The 21,350-nt window shown below is 41.5% G+C and overlaps 1 protein-coding gene across 1 annotated transcript in view; it reads left to right on the top strand.

Moving 5' to 3' along the window:
• Positions 1 to 21,350, top strand: part of LOC143769703 (alpha-2-macroglobulin-like) — a 78,726-nt gene that overhangs the window by 15,474 nt on the left and 41,902 nt on the right. Inside the window, exons 6-16 of the mRNA XM_077258488.1 lie at positions 1,737 to 1,890; positions 1,973 to 2,057; positions 2,313 to 2,424; positions 4,327 to 4,441; positions 5,809 to 5,918; positions 5,996 to 6,148; positions 6,307 to 6,534; positions 9,806 to 9,872; positions 11,142 to 11,287; positions 13,336 to 13,485; positions 15,686 to 15,856. Of these exons, the coding sequence (XP_077114603.1) occupies positions 1,737 to 1,890; positions 1,973 to 2,057; positions 2,313 to 2,424; positions 4,327 to 4,441; positions 5,809 to 5,918; positions 5,996 to 6,148; positions 6,307 to 6,534; positions 9,806 to 9,872; positions 11,142 to 11,287; positions 13,336 to 13,485; positions 15,686 to 15,856 (1,491 nt within the window). The remainder of the gene's footprint in view (positions 1 to 1,736; positions 1,891 to 1,972; positions 2,058 to 2,312; positions 2,425 to 4,326; positions 4,442 to 5,808; positions 5,919 to 5,995; positions 6,149 to 6,306; positions 6,535 to 9,805; positions 9,873 to 11,141; positions 11,288 to 13,335; positions 13,486 to 15,685; positions 15,857 to 21,350) is intronic.

Here is a 21,350-nt window from a genome sequence, read left to right as displayed (position 1 = left end):
GGCGCTCCTTCCCTTCCGAGCTCTGTCATGTGCCCAAACAGTGTTTCCCCCCCACATATGGGGTATCAGCGTACTCAGGACAAATTGGAAAACAACTTTTGGGGTCCAATTTATTATGTTACCCTTGTAAAAATACAAACCTGGGGGCTAAAAAATCATTTCTGTGAAAAAAAAGAGGAATTTTTATTTTCACGGCTCTGCGTTATAAACTGTAGCGAAACACTTGGGGGTTAAAAACTCTCAAAACACATCTAGATAAGTTCCTTAGGGGGTCTACTTTCCAAAATGGTGTCACTTGTGGGGTGTTTTAATGTTTAGGCACATCAGGGGCTCTCCAAACGCAACATGACGTCCCATCTTAATTCCAGTCAATTTTGCATTGAAAAGTAAAATAGCGCTCCTTCCCTTCCGAGCTCTGCTATGCGCCCAAACAGTGGTTTACCCCCACATATGGGGTATCGTCGTACTCAGGACAAATTGCACAACAACTTTTGTGGTCTAATTTCTTTTCTTACCCTTGGGAAAATAAAAAAATGGGGGCAAAATATCATTTTTGTGAAAAAATATGATTTTTTATTTTTACTGCTCTGCATTAAAAACGTCTGTGAAGCACTTGTTGGGTTAAAGTGCTCAACACACATCTAGATAAGTTCCTTAAGGGGTCTACTTTCCAAAATGGTGTCACTTGTGGGGGGTTTCAATGTTTAGGCACATCAGGGGCTCTCCAAACGCAACATGGCGTCCCATCTCAATTCCAGTCAATTTTGCATTGAAAAGTCAAATGGTGCTCCTTTCCTTCCGAGCTCTGCCATGCGCCCAAACAGTGGTTTACCCCTACATATGGGGTATCAGCGTACTCAGGACAAATTGTACAACAACTTTTGGGGTCCATTTTCTCCTGTTACCCTTGGTAAAATAAAACAAATTGGAGCTGAAATAAATTTTGTGTGAAAAAAAGTTAAATGTTCATTTTTATTTAAACATTCCAAAAATTCCTGTGAAACACCTGAAGGGTTAATAAATTTCTTAAATGTGGTTTTGAGCACCTTGAGGGGTGCAGTTTTTAGAATGGTGTCACACTTGGGTATTTTCTGTCATATAGACCCCTCAAAATGACTTCAAATGAGATGTGGTCCCTAAAAAAAAAATGGTGTTGTAAAAATGAGAAATTTCTGGTCAAATTGTAACCCTTATAACTCCCTAACAAAAAAAATTTGGTTCCAAAATTGTGCTGATGTAAAGTAGACACGTGGGAAATGTTACTTATGAAGTATTTTGCGTGACATATGTCTGTGATTTAAGGGCATAAAAATTCAAAGTTGGAAAATTGCGAAATTTTCAAAATTTTCACCAAATATCCATTTTTTTCACAAATAAACGCAAGTTATATCGAAGAAATTTTACCACTATCATGAAGTACAATATGTCACGAGAAAACAATGTCAGAATCGCCAAGATCCGTTCAAGTGTTCCAGAGTTATAACCTCATAAAGGGACAGTGGTCAGAATTGTAAAAATTGGCCTGGTCATTAACGTGCAAACCACCCTTGGGGGTGAAGGGGTTAAATATTAATTTATAAATAATAATAATAACAATAAAAATTCATATTGGATTAAGAGTTGATATGGCTAAAAACAGAAACATCTGTATTATTGCTTTCAAATTTGTATATAAAAGAAAAGTATTAGAAAATGTAATCAGTTGGTAATATGCAGTCTGATATTGTTCTCTTTAGGACCCCCAAAAAAACAGGATTAGTCAATGGTTAAATGTGACAGTCAATCAGGGGATTGCTGAACGCTCCCTAGTTCTGTCTTCTGAGCCCATCCTGGGGGAATATTCCATCAGGATAAAAGACACATCTCATACCTTCACTGTAGAGGAATATGGTGAGAAAGCCTTTCTTTTATGTCCAATATCTAAAATATGTTTTCTTATTCTTTTTTAATTTACACCTATGATTTATTTCAGTACTTCCAAGATTCGAGGTCAGCGTCCAGTTCCCCAAGGGTATCCTGTTTAATAGTGATCAGTTTCAGGTTAAAATTTGTGGCAAGTGAGTTAAAAAAAATGTTTCCTCTATATGATTCCTGAACTCCAATTCTGTTAGACCAATTGATCATACTTTTATAACTGACTGGTCGGTTAGGGACAACCACAGTTTCCAAAAGAATGAATACTGTATACACATTTTTTTGTTTTTTCCTAAAGTGACAATTTCATGTTTCTTTCTATATCACTGAACCTTTTTTGTCTTTAGCATGTAAACAATTCTTTGTCTATTATTAAACTGTATCTAATTTTCTCTTAGATACACATATGGGAAGCCAGTCCAGGGGGATTTCACAGCTTCAATTTGCTGTAAACATATTTCCTTCCATTGGTGGAGTGCCCCCGCTGAATGTGCTGATTTCACTGGAAAGGTGAGATCCTGTTGTCCAAATTTTACAGTTGTGAAAAAGTAGCAGATTTCTGAAGAATCTATCTCTAAATCTGGTGTTAAATAATCTTCAATCAAACTAGCTAATTGGCCTCGGTCTGTATACTCTTAAGACGCGGTACTACCATGTATCATATGGTTGCATATTTCAATTGCGAGTCTAACACCAAATTTTTTTGCGCATGGATTAGAATTAGTGATGAGCGAATATTCTCGTTACTCGAGATTTCTTGAGCACGCTCGGGGGTCCTCCGAGTATTTTTTAGTGCTCGGAGATTTAGTTTTTCTTGCCGCAGCTGAATGATTTACATCTGTTAGCCAGCATAAGTACATGTGGGAATTCCCTAGCAACCATGCAACCCCACATGTACTCAGGCTGGCTAACAGATGTAAATCATTCAGCTGCAGCAAGAAAAACTAAATCTCCGAGCACTAAAAATTACTCGGAGGACCCCCGAGCGTGCTGAGAAATCTCGAGTAACGAGTATATTCGCTCATCACTAATTAGAATACATTTCCATGTATCTGCAGAGTAAGACAATTTTTGTAAATCATGATGCTTTCATCAAATATCTGTTCTTAAAGATTTAAAATATTTTCACAGATGAAATGTCATATTAAATTGCAGTTTTACAAACGTAATGGAAAAGCAAATTAATAGGAATATAACTGAAAAGAACATTGAATAAAAATGCTAAAATACGGTATTTTGTGCAGGTTTCATGGTATATTGAGCCAAAGGATAGTGATAATAGATTCCTCATATGGACACCTCCACATTACACCTACTGGAGCTTTTATGGCTTTCTATTCTAAATCCATCACCATTAATACAAAATTAGTGCCCCCCTCTTCATCCGCACTATGGAGCTATAAAAACTTCCTCTCTTTTCTGGTGTCATGTAATTTTTGCCCATTTGTCCAGGAGACCATTTGTGAGGCAAGACATTGATGTTGGACGAGAGAGTCTAGTTAGCAATATGCTATTTCATCTCAAAGGTGTACGATAAGTTTAAGATCAATAATTTAACGTGGGCTATAGACAAGTTCTTTCACCCAAACATGATGGTACAGACCTAGCGTTGTGCACTTGGGCACAGTCATGATAGAAAAGAAACTGATCCCACAATGTTGGAGCTGCAAGTGTCCAAAATGTCTTTGTATGCTGATGCATTAACATATCCCTTCTCTGCGAATTCAACAGCATTACCCCTCCTCCACCCAACTTTACAGCTGTCAGATAGATATTATCCTTCTGGCATTTGCCAAACCTAGACTCACCCATTAGATGCCAGATAACAAAAATGTGATATTTCCCTCCACATAACACATTTCCAAAGCTTTAGTTGTGGTGGCTTTGCAACGCTCCATCCAATTCTTGGCATTGTGTTTGGTGATGTAAGGCTTTCAATAAATTACACTGCCATGAACCATGCTATGCAGTATCCAGAGTATGATGTTTTTGCTGATGGTAATACCAGAGGACGTCTGAAGCCTGGTGACTTTTCTGCGCTCTGCTCCTCAGCACTCGGTGACCCCAATCTGTAACTTTACATGGTCTCCACGTTGAGGCTGAATTGCTGTGGTTCCTTCAACTACTTAATAATATCACTCAAAGGTGATGAGGGAAGACTTAGAAAGGAAGAAATGTCAGGAACTGACTTGTTAAGCAAGTGGCTCTTATGGACATCATTCGTATCTGTGAATAATTATTTCATAAATGTTACCTCTCACTAAATATTCAGTTCAAAACATTATAGGCCCAATGGAAGCCATTATGCTCCCACACAATGCTGGTGACATTGTAGCTGTTTCCTTTTTTTGTCATTTGTTTTAGCTACAGTAATTGAATAGTTTTTGAATCTGAGTTTTTTCTTTCACACAGTTGGACAGATCTGGTTGCCATACCATTGAGGTCAAGTCTTCGCTCATTAAGCTGAATGAAAGCCTCATCGGAAGTGAACTGAAGGGTACTGCTTCTGTTACAGAGGAAGGAACTGGTAAGTCTGATTTATCTTAGACTGTGAAGTCTGTATACACATAAGATGGCTGTCTTCCAAACAATGGTTTGGCTGATTGTTCGGCCGGCAGCCAACCATCTCGACCAGCCCTTCCATTTGTAGAACTGGTTGTTCAGCCAAGTGTTCCTTTATTTTCTATGAGAGAGCCACTTCCAAATGTGTCTGACTGCAGGTTATCCCTGGGAAAATGAAAAATTTGGTAGTCCAAAAACATATTTGCTGGATTCTTGGTTCTCCTAACTTACATTTGTCCAAAGCCCTCATACACGCATAGACTATCAGGCAAACCTGTTGAAATGTACAGGTTCAACCAACATTCAATGCTCGGGTGTTATCAGAATATCTTGGGCGTGCTAGGATAATATCTCCACGTCCCTGAGGCGGCATATTTTGCGGCAGTTAGACAGCCTCAACACATGCCTGTTTGTTAGACTATCCTCGCATGTGTTGCGGCAGTGTAAGAGCCACAAAACAAGCAGCAGCAGAGACTCGAGCATATTATCTGAGCATGACCAAGATACTCTGATAAGACCCGTGCATGCTTGGATAACATGTTATCTGGGCACGTACGCTCATCACTACTACTGTGCATTTAGATCTTCAACTATGCTATTGCAGTGCATGAAAGTCAAACCGCAATTTGATTTTATGTAATTAGTGACTTTCTGTAGCTGCACTGTAGCTTGAGAAGAGCTATAAGAGTGTGCAGTATTTGTAGTTGTATCTGGACCATGGTGTCTTTGGGATCCCAAAGTCCCCTCTTCTGTATAACAAGACACTTGAAATATAAATGTCACATGGTAGATGTCGATCTGTTTTCCACTGGGGCCAAGAGCTTGCTTCCATTTATTTTTCTGACTATAGAAACTTTAGTCTTCAGCTAAACTCAGGAAAAAGGAACTCTGTTCTAAGTATGAAGAACTTTGGAGAAAAAGCAACCAAAAATTGCAGGATAATGGGCAGAGGTAGGGTTCTGATGAGAATATGTCCAGTTTATGGTTGATGGCTCTTTGAGGGAGTCCAATCTATCTGGGTTTGAGCTCGAATGAAATAGAAGTGGGTCTCAGTTGAGTAGGGTCAGGGGGACATGACTGGTATCACATCACTCAGTTGAGTAGGGTCAGAGGGACATGACTGGTACTCCATCACCATTACGCAATGATAACAACAATGCCACAATTTTAATGGGTGGTGCCAGAAAATATTTGGAGAACTAAAAACTTTTCTTGTAGTTCTATTGGTTCTTTTCGTTTATAATAATTATGTTCAAAAGAAATGTGACAACACAAATTACTTTCTTATAAAACACTATAAGATGTTTTTCCCAATGTTACCTCTTTATGTAGGAGTGGAGATATCATCAACCAGTCAAACCAGCATAACCGATGTCATCAAAAAAGTGTCTTTTATTAATGCTCACACTAACTACAAGCGTGGAATACCATATAGAGGTTTGGTGAGTCACTTAGTCCTCATATACTAGGTTTCTAAAGTCAAACTCAATTTTTACATATAATATTATACCTTTTCCAGATTAGAGTGGAGGATACTGGAGGTGTTCCTCAACCAAATATTAAAGTTTTTCTGAGGCATAATTCAGCAAGCCAGACTTTAATGACCAATGAGAATGGGGAAGCTTTGTTTATTTTGGACACAGCCAACTGGGAAAACACCATAGACCTGACGGTATGACTATTCATGTTCATCAGCTGTAGGTGTGATTGGTGAAATATCTTCATAGATAGCATCTGTTGATGGTTAACATACTAAATTGAAATTGAAAATAGAAATGAGATGATACATTCTTCCAGTAAAAGACCATGGAATGTATTTTTTTCCTAAAGGCTCAAATAGACGCGAAGAAGGAACTAAAGAGTTTTGATAGATTTCAGAATAAGTTTCATGAAGCCTCACGACATGTCGTCCCCTTCTACTCTCGGAGCAAGAGCTACTTGAAACTCAGTTCACTGGATCGTGTTCTTCCATGTGAGGGCCGTCAAGATGTCCTTGTGGAATACATCATTAGCCACTCAGAACTGAATGAGGTCAAAAAGTTATCCCTGCATTACCTGGTGAGACATGTGAACTGTATGGGTGTAATAATATTATTTATAGGGGAATCAATGTGACTTTTCCAGTGCCCAATGTCATCAATTGACCATCTGAAATAAAAGATGCTGAGCAAAGTCCAAGGGTTACATATGAAGCTGCTCAAAAACCTGTGTATAAATCCCCTATTAACAGGGTACTGTATATAATGTTAGAAACCAAGGATATCAACAGAGTAGGCCATCAATGTGTAGTAGATGCAGATCCTTCCAATAGGACCCAAAACAATCGGGCAAAAGTGGTCAGAATTACAATTCTTTTATTTGGAGATTCCAACCACCCCCTAAATCCACCTCCACCACATGTCCACCTCTACTCCAATCCACCTCTCCACCACTACTTCCATCCACATCTCCTACCCCTATTATACAGCTGAAGATGTAAAATTGTAATAAGTAAACTTAATATTTGGTGCAAATTATGGTTCATTATATTGATAAATATGAGCAACATGTTTTTTTTAATTTTTAGTTTTCATATGCCCTTTAGTGTTGAGCGATACCGTCCGATACTTGAAAGTATCGGTATCGGAAAGTATCGGCCGATACCGGCAAAGTATCGGATCCAATCCGATACCGATACCCGATACCAATACAAGTCAATGGGACTCAGGTATCGGACGGTATTCCTGATGGTTCCCAGGGTCTGAAGGAGAGGAAACTCTCCTTCAGGCCCTGGGAACCATATTAATGTGTAAAAGAAAGAATTAAAATAAAAAATATCGCTATACTCACCTGTCCGACGCAGCCGGGACCTCAGCGAGGGAACCGGCAGCGTTGTTTGTTTAAAATTCGCGCTTTTACTTGGTTACGTGAGGTCCCGGCTTGTGATTGGTCAGGGCGGCCATGTTGCCGGGACGCGGACCAATCACAGCAAGCCGTGACGAAATTACGTCACGGCTTGCTGTGATTGGTCCGCGTCCCGGCAACATGGCCGCCATTAACCAATCACAAGCCGTGACGTCACGGGAGGCTGGACACGCGCGCTTTTCAAAATACGCGCATGTCCAGCCTCCCGTGACGTCCCGGCTTGTGATTGGTTAATGGCGGCCATGTTGCCGGGACGTCACTGGAGGCTGGACACGCGCGCTTTTCAAAATACGCGCATGTCCAGCCTCCCGTGACGTCCCGGCTTGTGATTGGTTAATGGCGGCCATGTTGCCGGGACGTCACTGGAGGCTGGACACGCGCGCTTTTCAAAATACGCGCATGTCCAGCCTCCCGTGACGTCACGGCTTGTGATTGGTTAATGGCGGCCATGTTGCCGGGACGCGGACCAATCACAGCAAGCCGTGACGTAATTTCGTCACGGCTTGCTGTGATTGGTCCGCGTCCCGGCAACATGGCCGCCCTGACCAATCACAAGCCGGGACTTCACGTAACCAAGTAAAAGCGCGAAATTTAAACAAACAACGCTGCCGGTTCCCTCGCTGAGGTCCCGGCTGTGTCGGACAGGTGAGTATAGCGATATTTTTTATTTTAATTCTCTTTTTTACACATTATTACATTAATGTTGTTGCGATACCCGATACCCGATATCACAAAAATATCGGATCTCGGTATCGGAAATTCCGATACAGCAAATATCGGCCGATACCCGATACTTGCAGTATCGGAATGCTCAACACTAATGCCCTTTCATAATTGCAATTTATCTATTTGATAAATTAATCTTAAAAGTTGTTTGCAGTTATTTGTACTAATAGAATTTGGTCAGATTAGTAGGCTACTTAAAGAGGCCACGCAATACTACTATATACTGCAGAGCTCTCGGATAATAACACACGTGAAATATGTATTCTCAAATAATGTTACTATACAGTGCTAAATAGTAGCGTAACAGAAGTTCAAAGAGCCCCAGTGAAAAATATCATCATGGGCCCCCACCTCCATCTTGGTCAGATGTATGAGTCTTTTGTAACGTTCTGGATCTCATAAAGACACCTACCATGTAATAATGCTGGCAGCTTCCCATAATAATGTCCCCTGGCCTGGTCCCATTTCTGGAATAATGTCCCCCATCCTGGTCCAATTTCTGTAATAATGTTCTCCATCCTAGGCCCCTTCCTGGTATAATGTCCCCCATCCTGGGCCCCTTCTTTGTGTAATGTCTCATGTCCTGAGCTGCATACTTTAATAATGTTCCCTATTCTGGCCCCTTCCAGTAATCATGTGCCCATTCTTGGTATAATGTCCCTCATTATATAATGATGCATCCCATCCTGGTATAGTGTCTTTCATCCTGGGCTCTTTCCTGTTATAATGACCCCATCCTGGGCTCCTTCCTGTTATAATGAACCCCATCCTGGGCTCCTTCCTGTTATAATGAACCCCATCCTGGGCTCCTTCCTGTTATAATGAACCCCATCCTGGGCTCCTTCCTGTTATAATGAACCCCATCCTGGGCTCCTTCCTGTTATAATGACCCCATCCTGGGCTCCTTCCTGTTATAATGAACCCCATCCTGGGCTCCTTCCTTGTGTAATGTACTCCATCATGGGCACTTCTTGGTAATGCCCCCAGCATGATATACTGTTCTTCACCCTAGGCTCCTTCCTTGTATCATGTACCCAATCCTGGGCCCCTTCCTGGTATAATGTATATTTTGCCACTATTTCCCAACACATGAAAAAAGAAAAGTTTCTTCTTACCTTCCTCCTCTCCTATGATGTACGGCATCCTTTTTTATTGCCTGCAGCTGGCTTTGGTGTGCCCGCCATGGGCTGTGCATGGCAGTGTCACTGCCATGAGCCCTGCTCCAGACAGGCACATTGATGTCAGCTGCCAGCTTCTCATTGGCTGGTGGTGTTTAATGCAGTGCAGGGACCCGGCCGGTCTCTGTGCCATAATCCACTCCAGCTAAATGTACATCCTCGGATGCACATTGAACTGAAATATGCACTGGTGTCAGCGGGCCTCCCTCATGCACGTTACGCCGTTGGTATTTAGTAATCTGTAATGGTTTTAGGTTACTTGAAGGATTTTCTCATAAAGTAGAAACTTGAGCAATTGCACATTTAGATGACCATGGTAACCAAAATCCCAAAAGACTGGAAAAAATACAGGAGAAGATGCAACAAAATTAGCAAATGGTAATGGTGGTAGAGTTGTGCGAGATAGCCACAAGACTAAGTGGATTTAGACATTAATATGTTATTTTCCTCTTCGAAATAATCATGTTCTTTAATTTACTTATCATCATCATTATCCAATGAGCATTATTATTTTTTTACAGTCGGTTTCCGAAGTTTCTATTAAAGATTCAGGGACCATGGAAATTATAACTGAAGATAGTAATAAAAGTAAGACAAGCTCCTATAAACACCTCTGTTGCTTTCAGGGTTCACTCACATCGCCGTATAACATGGCCGAGCACTATGTGATGTTTTATTGAATAGCACTCGGCCCAGTGTTAAACTATGGGCCTTTTCATATCTGCAATTTTTTTTTTTCTCATGTCGAATCGGCAAAATGAGTGCAGTCCGACATCTGTGGATAGAGACAATGGAGAAGATGGAGAAATTAAGTTCTCCGTCTTCTCCACAACTGTGCTCAGAATTTCTCATACGAGAGAATCATATCACACTCAGATGACACTCGGATCAGACTCTGACATAGTTTGAGTTGAGTGTCATTAGCATAATCTGCCCGATTGTCTCGCATGAAAGCTTATATGGCAGTGTGAGCGTACCCTTAAAAAAGTCTACACTTTTTTTTAATATGAGAATACAATGTAGGAGAATGTGGTCAAATTAGGAGAATATTTTTTTATATGAGCATTTTTGTTTGTTTTTTTATGGCAAAAACAAAATTTAGAAATACAATTAATTTATATCCATAAGTCATACTATACTGAGATAATCACTAGATATCACATGTGTGCGTAACCTCTCATTTTCACACCACTTAAAAAGGATCTGTCACTAGATTTCTCAATGCAAACCATGTACATTATTACCTAGTGAGGCGGATGAAGCTGCTTAGAAATTCCGTTTCAGATCGGATAGGTAATCTGGATATTAAAGGGACTGTAACATCAACGAAACATATTTACTAAACCTTGTTTATAGGGAAAACCTTTTTTTTAAACATTTTAGTTGATGTTACTAAATTCAAAAATGTGAAATACTGTAATTTTCACATAGGCCAGTATAGCATAAATAGATAAACTTTTTTAGATTATACATCTAAAATACAAAATTGATCTTCAAAGTTCGTACACCAGTTTCACCAGGTCCACAAATAGATCCTGTTTAAGGACATGTCTCGTTCAAGCCTTAAAGCATTTTTTTTCCCACTTACACATAACAACTTTCCAAAAATGTTCCATTTTTTTTCTCAAAGTAACCATTTTACATATTACACTTTTGTGGGATAAGTTGTCATTTTTACTTCCACTATTTTGAGGGCAAATTTAACTAATTTTGCAGTGTTCACTGTACATAAATAAACATGTGGGTCAGTGGCACAGCTCATAATAAACTAAACTCCGAAGAGCAATAAGTAGCATGACTTATTTATTAAGATAAAAGCAATAAAAATTGTTTGTTTTTGTTTTATTTTTTTAACAGATATCCAAGGAAAAGTCACCTTGAACCTCCCTATCAGTGCAGGCAATTCTAAGATTGCCTATGTCCTCATTTACATTTTGCTGCCTAATGGAGAAATGTTGGCCGATGCTGCAAAATTTGACGTACTTCAATGTTTAAAGAATAAAGTAAGGTGTTTTTTTAAAATTTCTTTGCACTCAACATCTGGTGAATAACTGATTAGTCAATTACTATTCAGCATATTTATTAATGATGAAACAAAAGATTGGATTAATAGTGTTGCTTCTATTTTTGCAGATGTCATCTACTATATAGGATAGTGCAGCCTATGAAAGATGTATATGTTGCATGCTGACTTTGACAAACAGAGTGTTTGGGCATCCACGTGGAAGATGACGTGGAGAAGTGTAAAATTATGCATTTGAGCACTAATAATATGAGGACACCATTTGTTATAGGAGGAGGAAAACTAGGAGAGTCACTTGTAGAGAAGGATCTGGGTGCACTTGTAGATCATAGACTAAATAACAGCATACAATGTCAATCAAGGTGCGGACATACCTGTTAGGGTTGGCGGAACGCGCCAAGTATATATACAGTATATATGTATTATTAGGTGCGTTTGCAACCCGGGGTCCACCGTGCAGGAGAGGAACCTGCTGCTGACAAATAACAGCGCTATATGGCGGTATAAGCGAACTCTGTTAACTCCACAGAGCTGCTAGGAACAAGATGCTGTGCCCTGTTAACCTCGCAGAGGTACACAGCTACCAACCAGAGCAAACTGTGGACATGCAGTCAGAGAAAACAGACAAACAACTCCTCACCGGAGGTGCCAGTATTCTAGCGGCTTATTTCAGCCAAGGCCCTGAATACACTCATACAAACTCCTCACCGGAGGTGCCGGTATTTTAGGGGCTTATTTCAGCCAAACCCTAACCGCATCAAAACATGACCACACTGGCGCTGAGCTCATAAACATTGGTTTGATACTAGCGCGTGCGGCCATGCAAACCTTTTATAGCTGCAGCAACTTCAGGACCTTCCTAGAGGACAAATGGGAGCTGCTGCAGTATCTGAGCATGTGACCCCCGACCTCCAATGAGAGGTCTAACCCTGGGCATGCTCAGAAGGGGAAAAGCAGGACTTAGTCCCAGAGACATCTGCTCGCCGCTGACCAGTACTGGCTACAAAGGCAGAGACTGGAGGAACAGTAGTAACCAGTTGCCCAGTATCAGCCTGAGTCAGACCCTGGGACCGGCGTCTCCGCTGAGCAGGCTCTACTGCGGCTGGAGAGGAATGGGAGACTGCAGCGAACGTGGTTCGAGATTCCCCCTGTGCAGAGGCGGGAACTCGACACCTAACACATACCATTGTTGAAACCTGTTCTAGTGGCACAAGAGTTAAGGGGGCCCATTGTCACTTCCAAAATGAGTTTTGCATTCTGATGACTGATGAATAATTAGACTGCAAGGGGCCAATATATTGTTCTTGCACAGGGGCCCTCTTGTGTCTATGTCCACCAAGAGGGTATTCCTAATACACTAGAGAGCAGCAACAAGCCGGAACCATATTTTTTTATTTTATAAAATCTTGAGGTATAAATGCATGGGACAGGGATATAATACAACTATGCAAAACATTAGCGCAGCCTAATTTGGAATATGCAGTTCAGTCTGGTAATCAGTTCATAGAAAGGATGCTCTGGAGTTAAAAAAGGTACATTGAAGAGCAATAAAATTGATAAGGAGCATGGTGCATCTATTATGAGGAATTATTAAAAGAAATTAAACTTTTATCACACATGCTAATTAGGTTGCTCAGTGCACCCTTGATGTAGCCAAAAAGCTTAGTGCACCTTTCTGCCTATTGATTTTGTAAGCTCCTGCCTCCCTCACTGGGGATTGACAGCCACTACTGGCCAAGAGTGAGAACTCTCTGCAGAGAGTGCACTGTCAAGCGAGTGCTGTCAGTCACCAGTGAGGGTGGCGGGGATATGCAGAACAAGGGGGTGGAAAGGTGCACTGAGACTCGTGGTCACAGAAAAAGGTGGGACACCAAACACCATACGGCACAGTAGAGGTGAAAATGAAAGAGTGCCAGGACATGAAAGCCAAGTAACATCTATAGATAGAGGTTCAGTCAGGTAACTGGACTGTCACTGTTGGTTTTATGTCATTATCAATTTTCTTATTTAGTTGAGACTTTTTTCCAGGTGTCAACAGAGTTTTCCCCAGGTGAAGTTCTTCCAGGATCAGATGTGTCTCTCCAAGTTAAGGCTGCTCCTGGATCCCTCTGTGGTCTGAGGGTGGTGGATCAGAGTGTGGTACTGATGAGACCAGAGAAAGAGCTGACTGCTAAGAAAGTGAGTTATCACATCATTTATAAGACAGCAAGGGTGTATGCCAGACCTTTTGGGATATGGATATTTTACACAAAAAGGGTTGTCCTGTATTCTGTTTTCAGGAGCCTCCTGAAAACTCCCCAACCTCCTAGCTTCCTGGGGAGCTGATGCTGCTGCTTGATTGACATTTTTGCCCGGAGGAATTGTTGTGGCAGTGGCTAAACTTGTGCTCTCTCCAATGCTAATGTATAAGACAGGTTTGCCTCTGCAACTTTGGAAGAACGCAGTAATATCAAAACCATCAGGAATCGTGAGCCAACAGCACTTTCCCCTTCAGCTTCAGTGCAGTGCTTACAAGCTTAATAGATAACAGCTTGTATGTACTGCACATGTTCAGCAAATGCTCCTAGATGGCAGAGGTGGCCACGAACCTAGGCAACGAGTTATTTAAAAAAAATACGCTGTTTTATGTGCTCCTCAGCATTGTAGATGGGTGCAGGAGCTGCCATTACATTGCATGCATTATTCTGGTTGATACAGCAGACTGGCTATAATAATTCCATGTGCCGTCTGTGTGTGGCCCATGGTACACACAGATTGAATATACAGGGTGGGCCATTTATATGGATACACCTAAATAAAATGGGAATGGTTGGTGATATCAACTTCCTGTTTGTGGCACATTAGTATATGGGAAAACCTTTCAAGATGGGTGGTGACCATGGCGGCTATTTTAAAGTAATTTTGGATCCAACTTTATTTTTTCAATGGGAAGAGGGTCATGTGACACATCAAACTTATTAAGAATTAAAAAAAAAACAATGATGTTCTTGGTTTTAACGTAACGTTATTCTTTCATGAGTTATTTACAAGTTTATGACCACTTATAAAATGTGTTCAAAGTGCTGCCCCTTGTGTTGGATTGTCAATGCAACCCTATTCTCTCACTCTTGACACACTGATAGCAACACCGCAGAAGAAATGCTAGCACAGGCTTCCAATATCCGTTGTTTCAGATGCTGCACATTTCGTATCTTCACAGTATAGATGATTGCCTTCAGATGACCCCAAAGATAAAAGTCTAAGGGGGTCAGATCGGGAGACCTTGGTGGCCATTCAACTGGCCCACGATGACCAATCCACTTTCCAGGAAACTGTTCATGTAGGAATGCTCGGACCCGACACCCATAATGAGAACCCAACAAACAGGCCCTCCATGCATGTGCTGTGACAGTGACACAGCCGCGACACATGCAGCTATGATGCTGATCAGCTGATCGGCCGTTTGCGATCCAGGAAGCTAGGTTTCCTCTGCAGCTTATTTGGTAAACGCTATCGCTTGCCGAATAAGCCCTGACCCGATCAAATTCTCTCCTCTCTAGTCTTGAACCCTGAACTGCCTTGTCTTATCCTGAACACTGTATTGGAAATATGCCAGTGTGAGCCCATACTATGCTCCTCTCACATGACCCTCACCCTAGACTTCAATAGAAAGCGGTAATGTTATACCACATTGACCTGGTATTATGTACTGACATGCATAGGATAGATTTTTAGATGTGTTTCAGAATGAAAAATGAAAAAGTCTATTCCAAAGTTTCATATATTTTCATATATCATTGACTTATGTAATTCTTAGCTGTTAGTGTACCTGTAGTAAAGACTGGAAGAGTCTGGATACTGTACATTTTTCCACCTCAGACCAGAAGTAGGAGGCATTTGCATGACATTGGGCTTCAAACCAGATGTCTGGCTACTGGTGCTTCATTGACCCCACACCATCACCCTCAAAGACTATTATGGTGAAGGGCAAGACGGCAATAGATATAAATCCTCTTCAGCAGTTGATCCCGCTTTTATCCCGGACACAACTATAGCTAGAAATTGATCTTTCTGAAGTCCACAAAGGCAACACCATTAAGAGGCCTTCAGAAGGGAACATCACACCGGTCCTGCTCTCAGTATTATAGTATCATGTACAGTAGCCGGACCCATCTAGTCTTTATTCTAGGTAATCTAACACTTTAAATTGGCAATTACATTAATTTGATCATAAAACAAGTGATACATCCGTTTCTCCAAAGTATTCCAGGAGCCGTTTTTCAGCATTGTAAGACATTGTAATACAGGAAGACAAGTAGACACGTGGTTGTGCACTAGGATTCTATTCAGGATGCTGTTTATGTTCAAACTTCTAACACTTTCTTTACATTTTTGAAAGGTTTTTGACCTCTTCGCCTCCATTCATTCTGGAGGGTATGACTATCGTATCCAGGAGGATGATGAAATTAATTGTGACTATAGAATACTTATTGACTCACCTCCCTTTTTTTCTGATGACCTGAAGAGCCAGGAAAATAGTGGCAGTGTGGATGTATACAGTGTATTTAAGGTAAAACATTGCATCAGGAAAACTACATTTCATAAAGTGTCTTTATCTTTATACATATCTAAAAGCATTGTGTAAAGTCCAAAAATAATTATGGAGTCACATGAAAATCTTGCCCCTAATATAGTGCATAGTTATAGTGTGAGGAGGGTCAGGGCCGTAGTCATGGCTGAGGACTCCTGGGCATCTGTGCCCTGGCCTCCCATCACATGAAAATAATGTCAATTACTTTGCATACCTGTGGCTTCTGCCCTTCTGTACTGTACTTCATGGTGACCTAGCATACTCCTGTTCCAAGCTCACGCCCTCAGTACCATTTCGCACCAGTACTGAGGGCATCTGCCCAAGCTATAAGCTGCCACATCATGGAGCTACCTGTGTCCCCGTCCTGTCACTGCTTCTGTGCTTCTGTCTTGATTCACCTTTCCCGCTGGTGTACTGGCCATTGTTGCTCAGGCCCGATGCTGTGGATGGCTGGGCTCCTCTCTTAACGAACTTTGCGTGGTCACTGCTATTGCCCTGGGCACTTAAGCCCATGTGGACTGTCTGGGCACCCGGGCCCTTCTGACCCAAATCAGTAAGTCTTCCCTGTCTTAACTTCAGCTGACTCCTCCTACAATAAAGTATGTATACTATTGTGCCTCCATCTAGTGGCCAGAAATGGGTACTACGTTTTCCCTATTAGGTAGTACACAATACAGCAAATATATACATTACATTATACATATAGCAGCCTTATTAAACATTCACAGTAGGGAAAATCAACACACATATACCTTACATTAATTACAACCATATTAATACAAGAGGAGGGAGTGTGGTATTACATGTTTCCAGTACAACCCTTACAATAGCACGACTCTCTAATAGACAATGCAAATTGCCTCTTCAGAGAAAAAGAGGACTTAAACTCCATAGCGCCACCTGTTGGAACTGGCGATCCTACAAGTCACAATCAACCCTTTAACGAGTTGTGCAATATGACTTAGGATAAAAGCCAAATCAGTGTCTCAATTCGCAGACACAATGTTTCGAGCTGTTGGCTATCGTCAGTGCGAAGCATGAGAACTGATTTGGCTAGGTGAGAGGCTCTGGACTGGGTTCTAATGGGTAAGGTTTCTCCTTATGTCACTCTACATAAGGAGAAACCTTACCCCTTAGACCCCTTATTCCTTCTTTTGACAGTGGCTTGTTTTTTTACTACTCTTTTGTCTTGTGATTTTGACCATTTACTGACCTCCTGGTTCTGACCTGGCTCCCAGACCATTCTTATTGTCAGCTGGCACCACAGAATGGCAGCTAACTTCATAGCTCCAACCTGGGTGTATCTATTAAGCCTAGATCCCTAAAAAACGAAGTTAAAGTGTAAAGACCAGGGATCTGGAAAACAGAGTAACTAATGCCAAGCCCATTTGTAGTAGTCCTTTTTAGAGCTTCCAAATGATCACGAACAGTGCTCCTATTACAGCCTCAATCCATGGCATGCCAAGCCCGCATATTTCCCTGAACATGATGGCTGATTTAATCAGCCATCATGTGCCTTTAACAGGAATGACTAATGACATTCAGCTCAAACTCTATCAAGGTTTGCTCTGAGTGTCACCTTAGTGTGATCATATCACAGGTGCAGAGATGACGGAGAACTTAATTTCTCCATCTTCTCCATTGTCTCTGTGTTCGCGGCACTCAGACTGCACTCTGATGACATCCCGGTGCAGTCCGATGTTTCACACTCACCCATAGATTTGTATTGGTGCACTTCGTCCAATTATTGGATGCTGCAATTGGTTTCTCTGGCCGAATCAGCATGAAAAAAAAATTGTAGATCTGCACTGCCCCATAGTATATAGCATTGGTCCGAGTGCTAATTTGTAGTAATGTGTAACTCTTTCTCATATGTGTAGCTCACAGCAGGAACCATGTTACTATTTACAAGCAGAATCTTCTATATATGCATTTAGAAAATTGTGCGCACTCCTTCACTATAATCCTTTCTTAAAGCAGCACTCCACCATTTCTTTTATCTCCGCGCTGGAGTGATGCTACTAATCTAAGTTCCTTGCCCCTAGTTCTACACTTACCAGGCTCTGTCTTCAACTGTTCTTGTCCCGATCTGCTATCTTATGTGCAATTTCTGACTGATCGGAAGTCAGCGGTAACGGTCACAAGCTCTCAATGGAAGTCTATGAGAGCCTCGTTTCAGCATCGTTCTGGCTCTCATAGACTTACATCGAGTTGTATCTTGTGGATTGCCCAACAAACTCTGAAGCGATCTGACAGGTCACAAACTGCTGGAGACCGTCAGGAGCGGCGATGATAAAAGATGAAGATGTCAGTTGGAGAGTATGAGACTAAGAATAGGGAACTTAGATTAGTTGCACGTCTCCAGCTCTGTAATAAAAAAAACATGCTTTAATACAATTGATAGTGCACTTTCAATGGATTTAAAAGGGGTATTCCTATCAGATCCTATCCCAATATGTAGTAGGAATAATAATAATATTAGCAAATACCTCCAATTTGAAATGTAGTATAGTTCTTCTGATTCACTATGTCTTCTTCCTCCTGTGCAGGCATCACAGGACCATAGAAATCCATGGTTACTACCATTAGCAACTAGCTACCTAACTGTCAGTTCATCACCATAGATGCCTACGGTCCTGCAATACCTGTGTAAGATATCAAGCAGGAACGCGGGATGCAGTGACGGACGGGAGGCAGAGCAAGGGTTAACATGTTTATTTACAGGGGAGATACTAAAGGTAAAGAGTTAACGGTATTAAAGGCACGGTGAAATGCAACAGTTCAAACACAACAATTAGGAAACAAGAGTACATGGAAGTTCTCACACTGCAGCTCCTGCTGGACACTAAATAGCGCCGGCAACGGCAGGCCCAGTGCCTCCTCCTGGAGGGTACTGTAGTCGCTGGTTCCATCTTCTGGCAGCAGTGGTCGGTCTCCGGTACCTTCCACTGGGCCTAGTCCATATACTACTGTGGCTATTAACCCCTTTACCCCCAAGGGTGGTTTGCACGTTAATGACCGGGCCAATTTTTACAATTCTGACCACTGTCCCTTTAGGAGGTTATAACTCTGGAACGCTTCAACGGATCTTGGCGATTCTGACATTGTTTTCTCGTGACATATTGTACTTCATGTTAGTGGTAAAATTTCTTCGATATATCTTGCGTTTATTTGTGAAAACGGAAATGTGGCAAAAATTTTGAAAATTTCGCAATTTTCCAACTTTGAATTTTTATGCCCTTAAATCACAGAGATATGTCACACAAAATACTTAATAGGTAACATTTACCACATGTCTACTTTACATCAGCACAATTTAGGAACCAATTTTTTTTTTGTTAGGGAGTTATAAGGGTTAAAAGTTGACCAGCAATTTCTCATGTTTACAACACCATTTTTTTTTAGGGACCACATCTGATTTGAAGTCATTTTGAGGGGTCTATATGATAGAAAATACCCAAGTGTGACACCATTCTAAAACCTGCACCCTTCAAGGTGCTCAAAACTGTTGTGAACTCTATTTTTGGGCTCCCTCGTGTGGTCACAAGTGGTACTGTGTGAGTGCTGTCTTTCTGCAGGTTTGTGGCTGGCATCAGCTGTCTCGTTATCTGTGGGTTGGTTTCCTATTTAGCTCAGCTGGACTCTCGGTCCATGCCTGCTGTCAATGTATTCAGTGCTATTCTGATTCCTTCTGACTACCTTGCTCCCAGTCTCTCCAAGAGAAGCTAAGTTTCCATTTGTGCATTTTTTGATCATCAGTGTTCAATATGTTTCTTGTCCAGCTTGCTAATATGTGATTCCTTGCTTGCTGGTAGCTCTAGGGGGCTGAGTTTCTCCCCCCACACCGATAGTTGGTGTGGGGGTTCTTGAATTCTCAGCGTGGATATTTTGTAGGGTTTTCTACTGACCGCACAGTTTTCTATCTGTCTTCTGCTATCTAGTTTTAGCGGGCCTCATTTGCTGAATCTGTTTTCATTTCTACGTATGTGTTTTCCCCTTACCTCACCGTTATTATTTGTTGGGGGCTTCCTATATCTTTGGGGTTATTTCTCTTGAGGCAAGTGAGGTCTTGCTTTCTCTTTAGGGGTAGTTAGTTCCACAGGCTGCGTCGAGACGTCCAGGATTTTAGGCACGTTCACCGGCTACCTTTAGTGTGTTTGGTTAGGATCAGGTTTGCGGTCAGTCCAGTTACCACCTCCCTAGAGCTTGTTCTATGCTTAGTACTTAGCTAGTTATTCCTGTGATCCTCAGCCACTGGGATCACAACAGTACAGCAGGCCAACAAAGTGTTAATGCATCGCCGAAGCGGGATAAGAGAAAGCCCTGTGTGGTTTTTTTTTTTTTTCTGTTCTGCAGTTTTTCCAGCTTCTCTCCTCCCCTTAAACTCTGGGTGGCTCTGAACTCAGCTCTGGACATGGATTTTCAGAATTTGACTACTAGTATGGATCATCTTACTGCAAGGGTACAAAGTATTCAGGATTATGTCATACACAGTCCTATGTCAGAGCCTAAGATTCCTATTCCTGAGTTGTTTTCTGGAGATAGGTCTAGGTTCTTGAATTTTAAGAATAATTGTAAATTATTCCTTTCCCTGAGACCTCGTTCCTCTGGTGACCCTGTTCAACAAGTTAAAATAATTATTTCTTTGTTACGTGGTGACCCTCAAGATTGGGCCTTCTCCTTGGCGCCAGGAGATCCTGCATTGCTTAATGTGGATGCGTTTTTTCTGGCACTTGGATTGCTCTATGAAGAACCTAATCTTGAGAATCAGGCAGAAAAGGCTTTGCTGACCCTCTCTCAAGGTCAGGATGAAGTAGAGATTTATTGTCAAAAATTTAGGAAATGGTCGGTGCTTACTCAATGGAATGAGTGTGCCCTAGCTGCAAATTTCAGAGAAGGTCTTTCTGAAGCCATTAAGAATGTTATGGTGGGGTTCCCCACGCCTACAGGTCTGAGTGATTCAATGGCTTTGGCCATTCAGATTGATCGGCGTTTGCGGGAGCGCAAATCTGCGCATCCTCTGGCAGTGTTTTCTGAACAGAGACCTTAGTCAATGCAATGTGACAGAATTCTGACTAGAAATGAGCGTCAAAGTCATAGACGTCAAAATGAGTTGTGCTTTTACTGTGGTGATTCTACTCATGTTATCTCAGCATGCTCTAAGCGCTTAAAAAAAATCGCTAAACCTGTCACCATTGGTACTATACAGCCTAAATTCATTTTGTCTGTTACTTTAATTTGTTCTTTGTCATCCTACTCGGTTATGGCTTTTGTGGATTCAGGTGCTGCCCTGAATCTGATGGATTTGTCGTTTGCCAGGCGCTGTGGTTTTGTCCTGGAGCCTTTGGCATTCCCTATTCCGCTGAGGGGAATTGATGCTACACCATTGGCTGAGAATAAGCCTCAGTATTGGACGCAAGTGACCATGTGCATGACTCCTGTACATCAGGAGGTGATTCGCTTTCTTGTGCTG

Source organism: Ranitomeya variabilis, chromosome 4 (assembly GCF_051348905.1).
Source record: "Ranitomeya variabilis isolate aRanVar5 chromosome 4, aRanVar5.hap1, whole genome shotgun sequence".
Classification (NCBI taxonomy): Eukaryota; Metazoa; Chordata; class Amphibia; order Anura; family Dendrobatidae; genus Ranitomeya; species Ranitomeya variabilis.
This window is presented reverse-complemented; position numbering and strand designations above follow the sequence as displayed.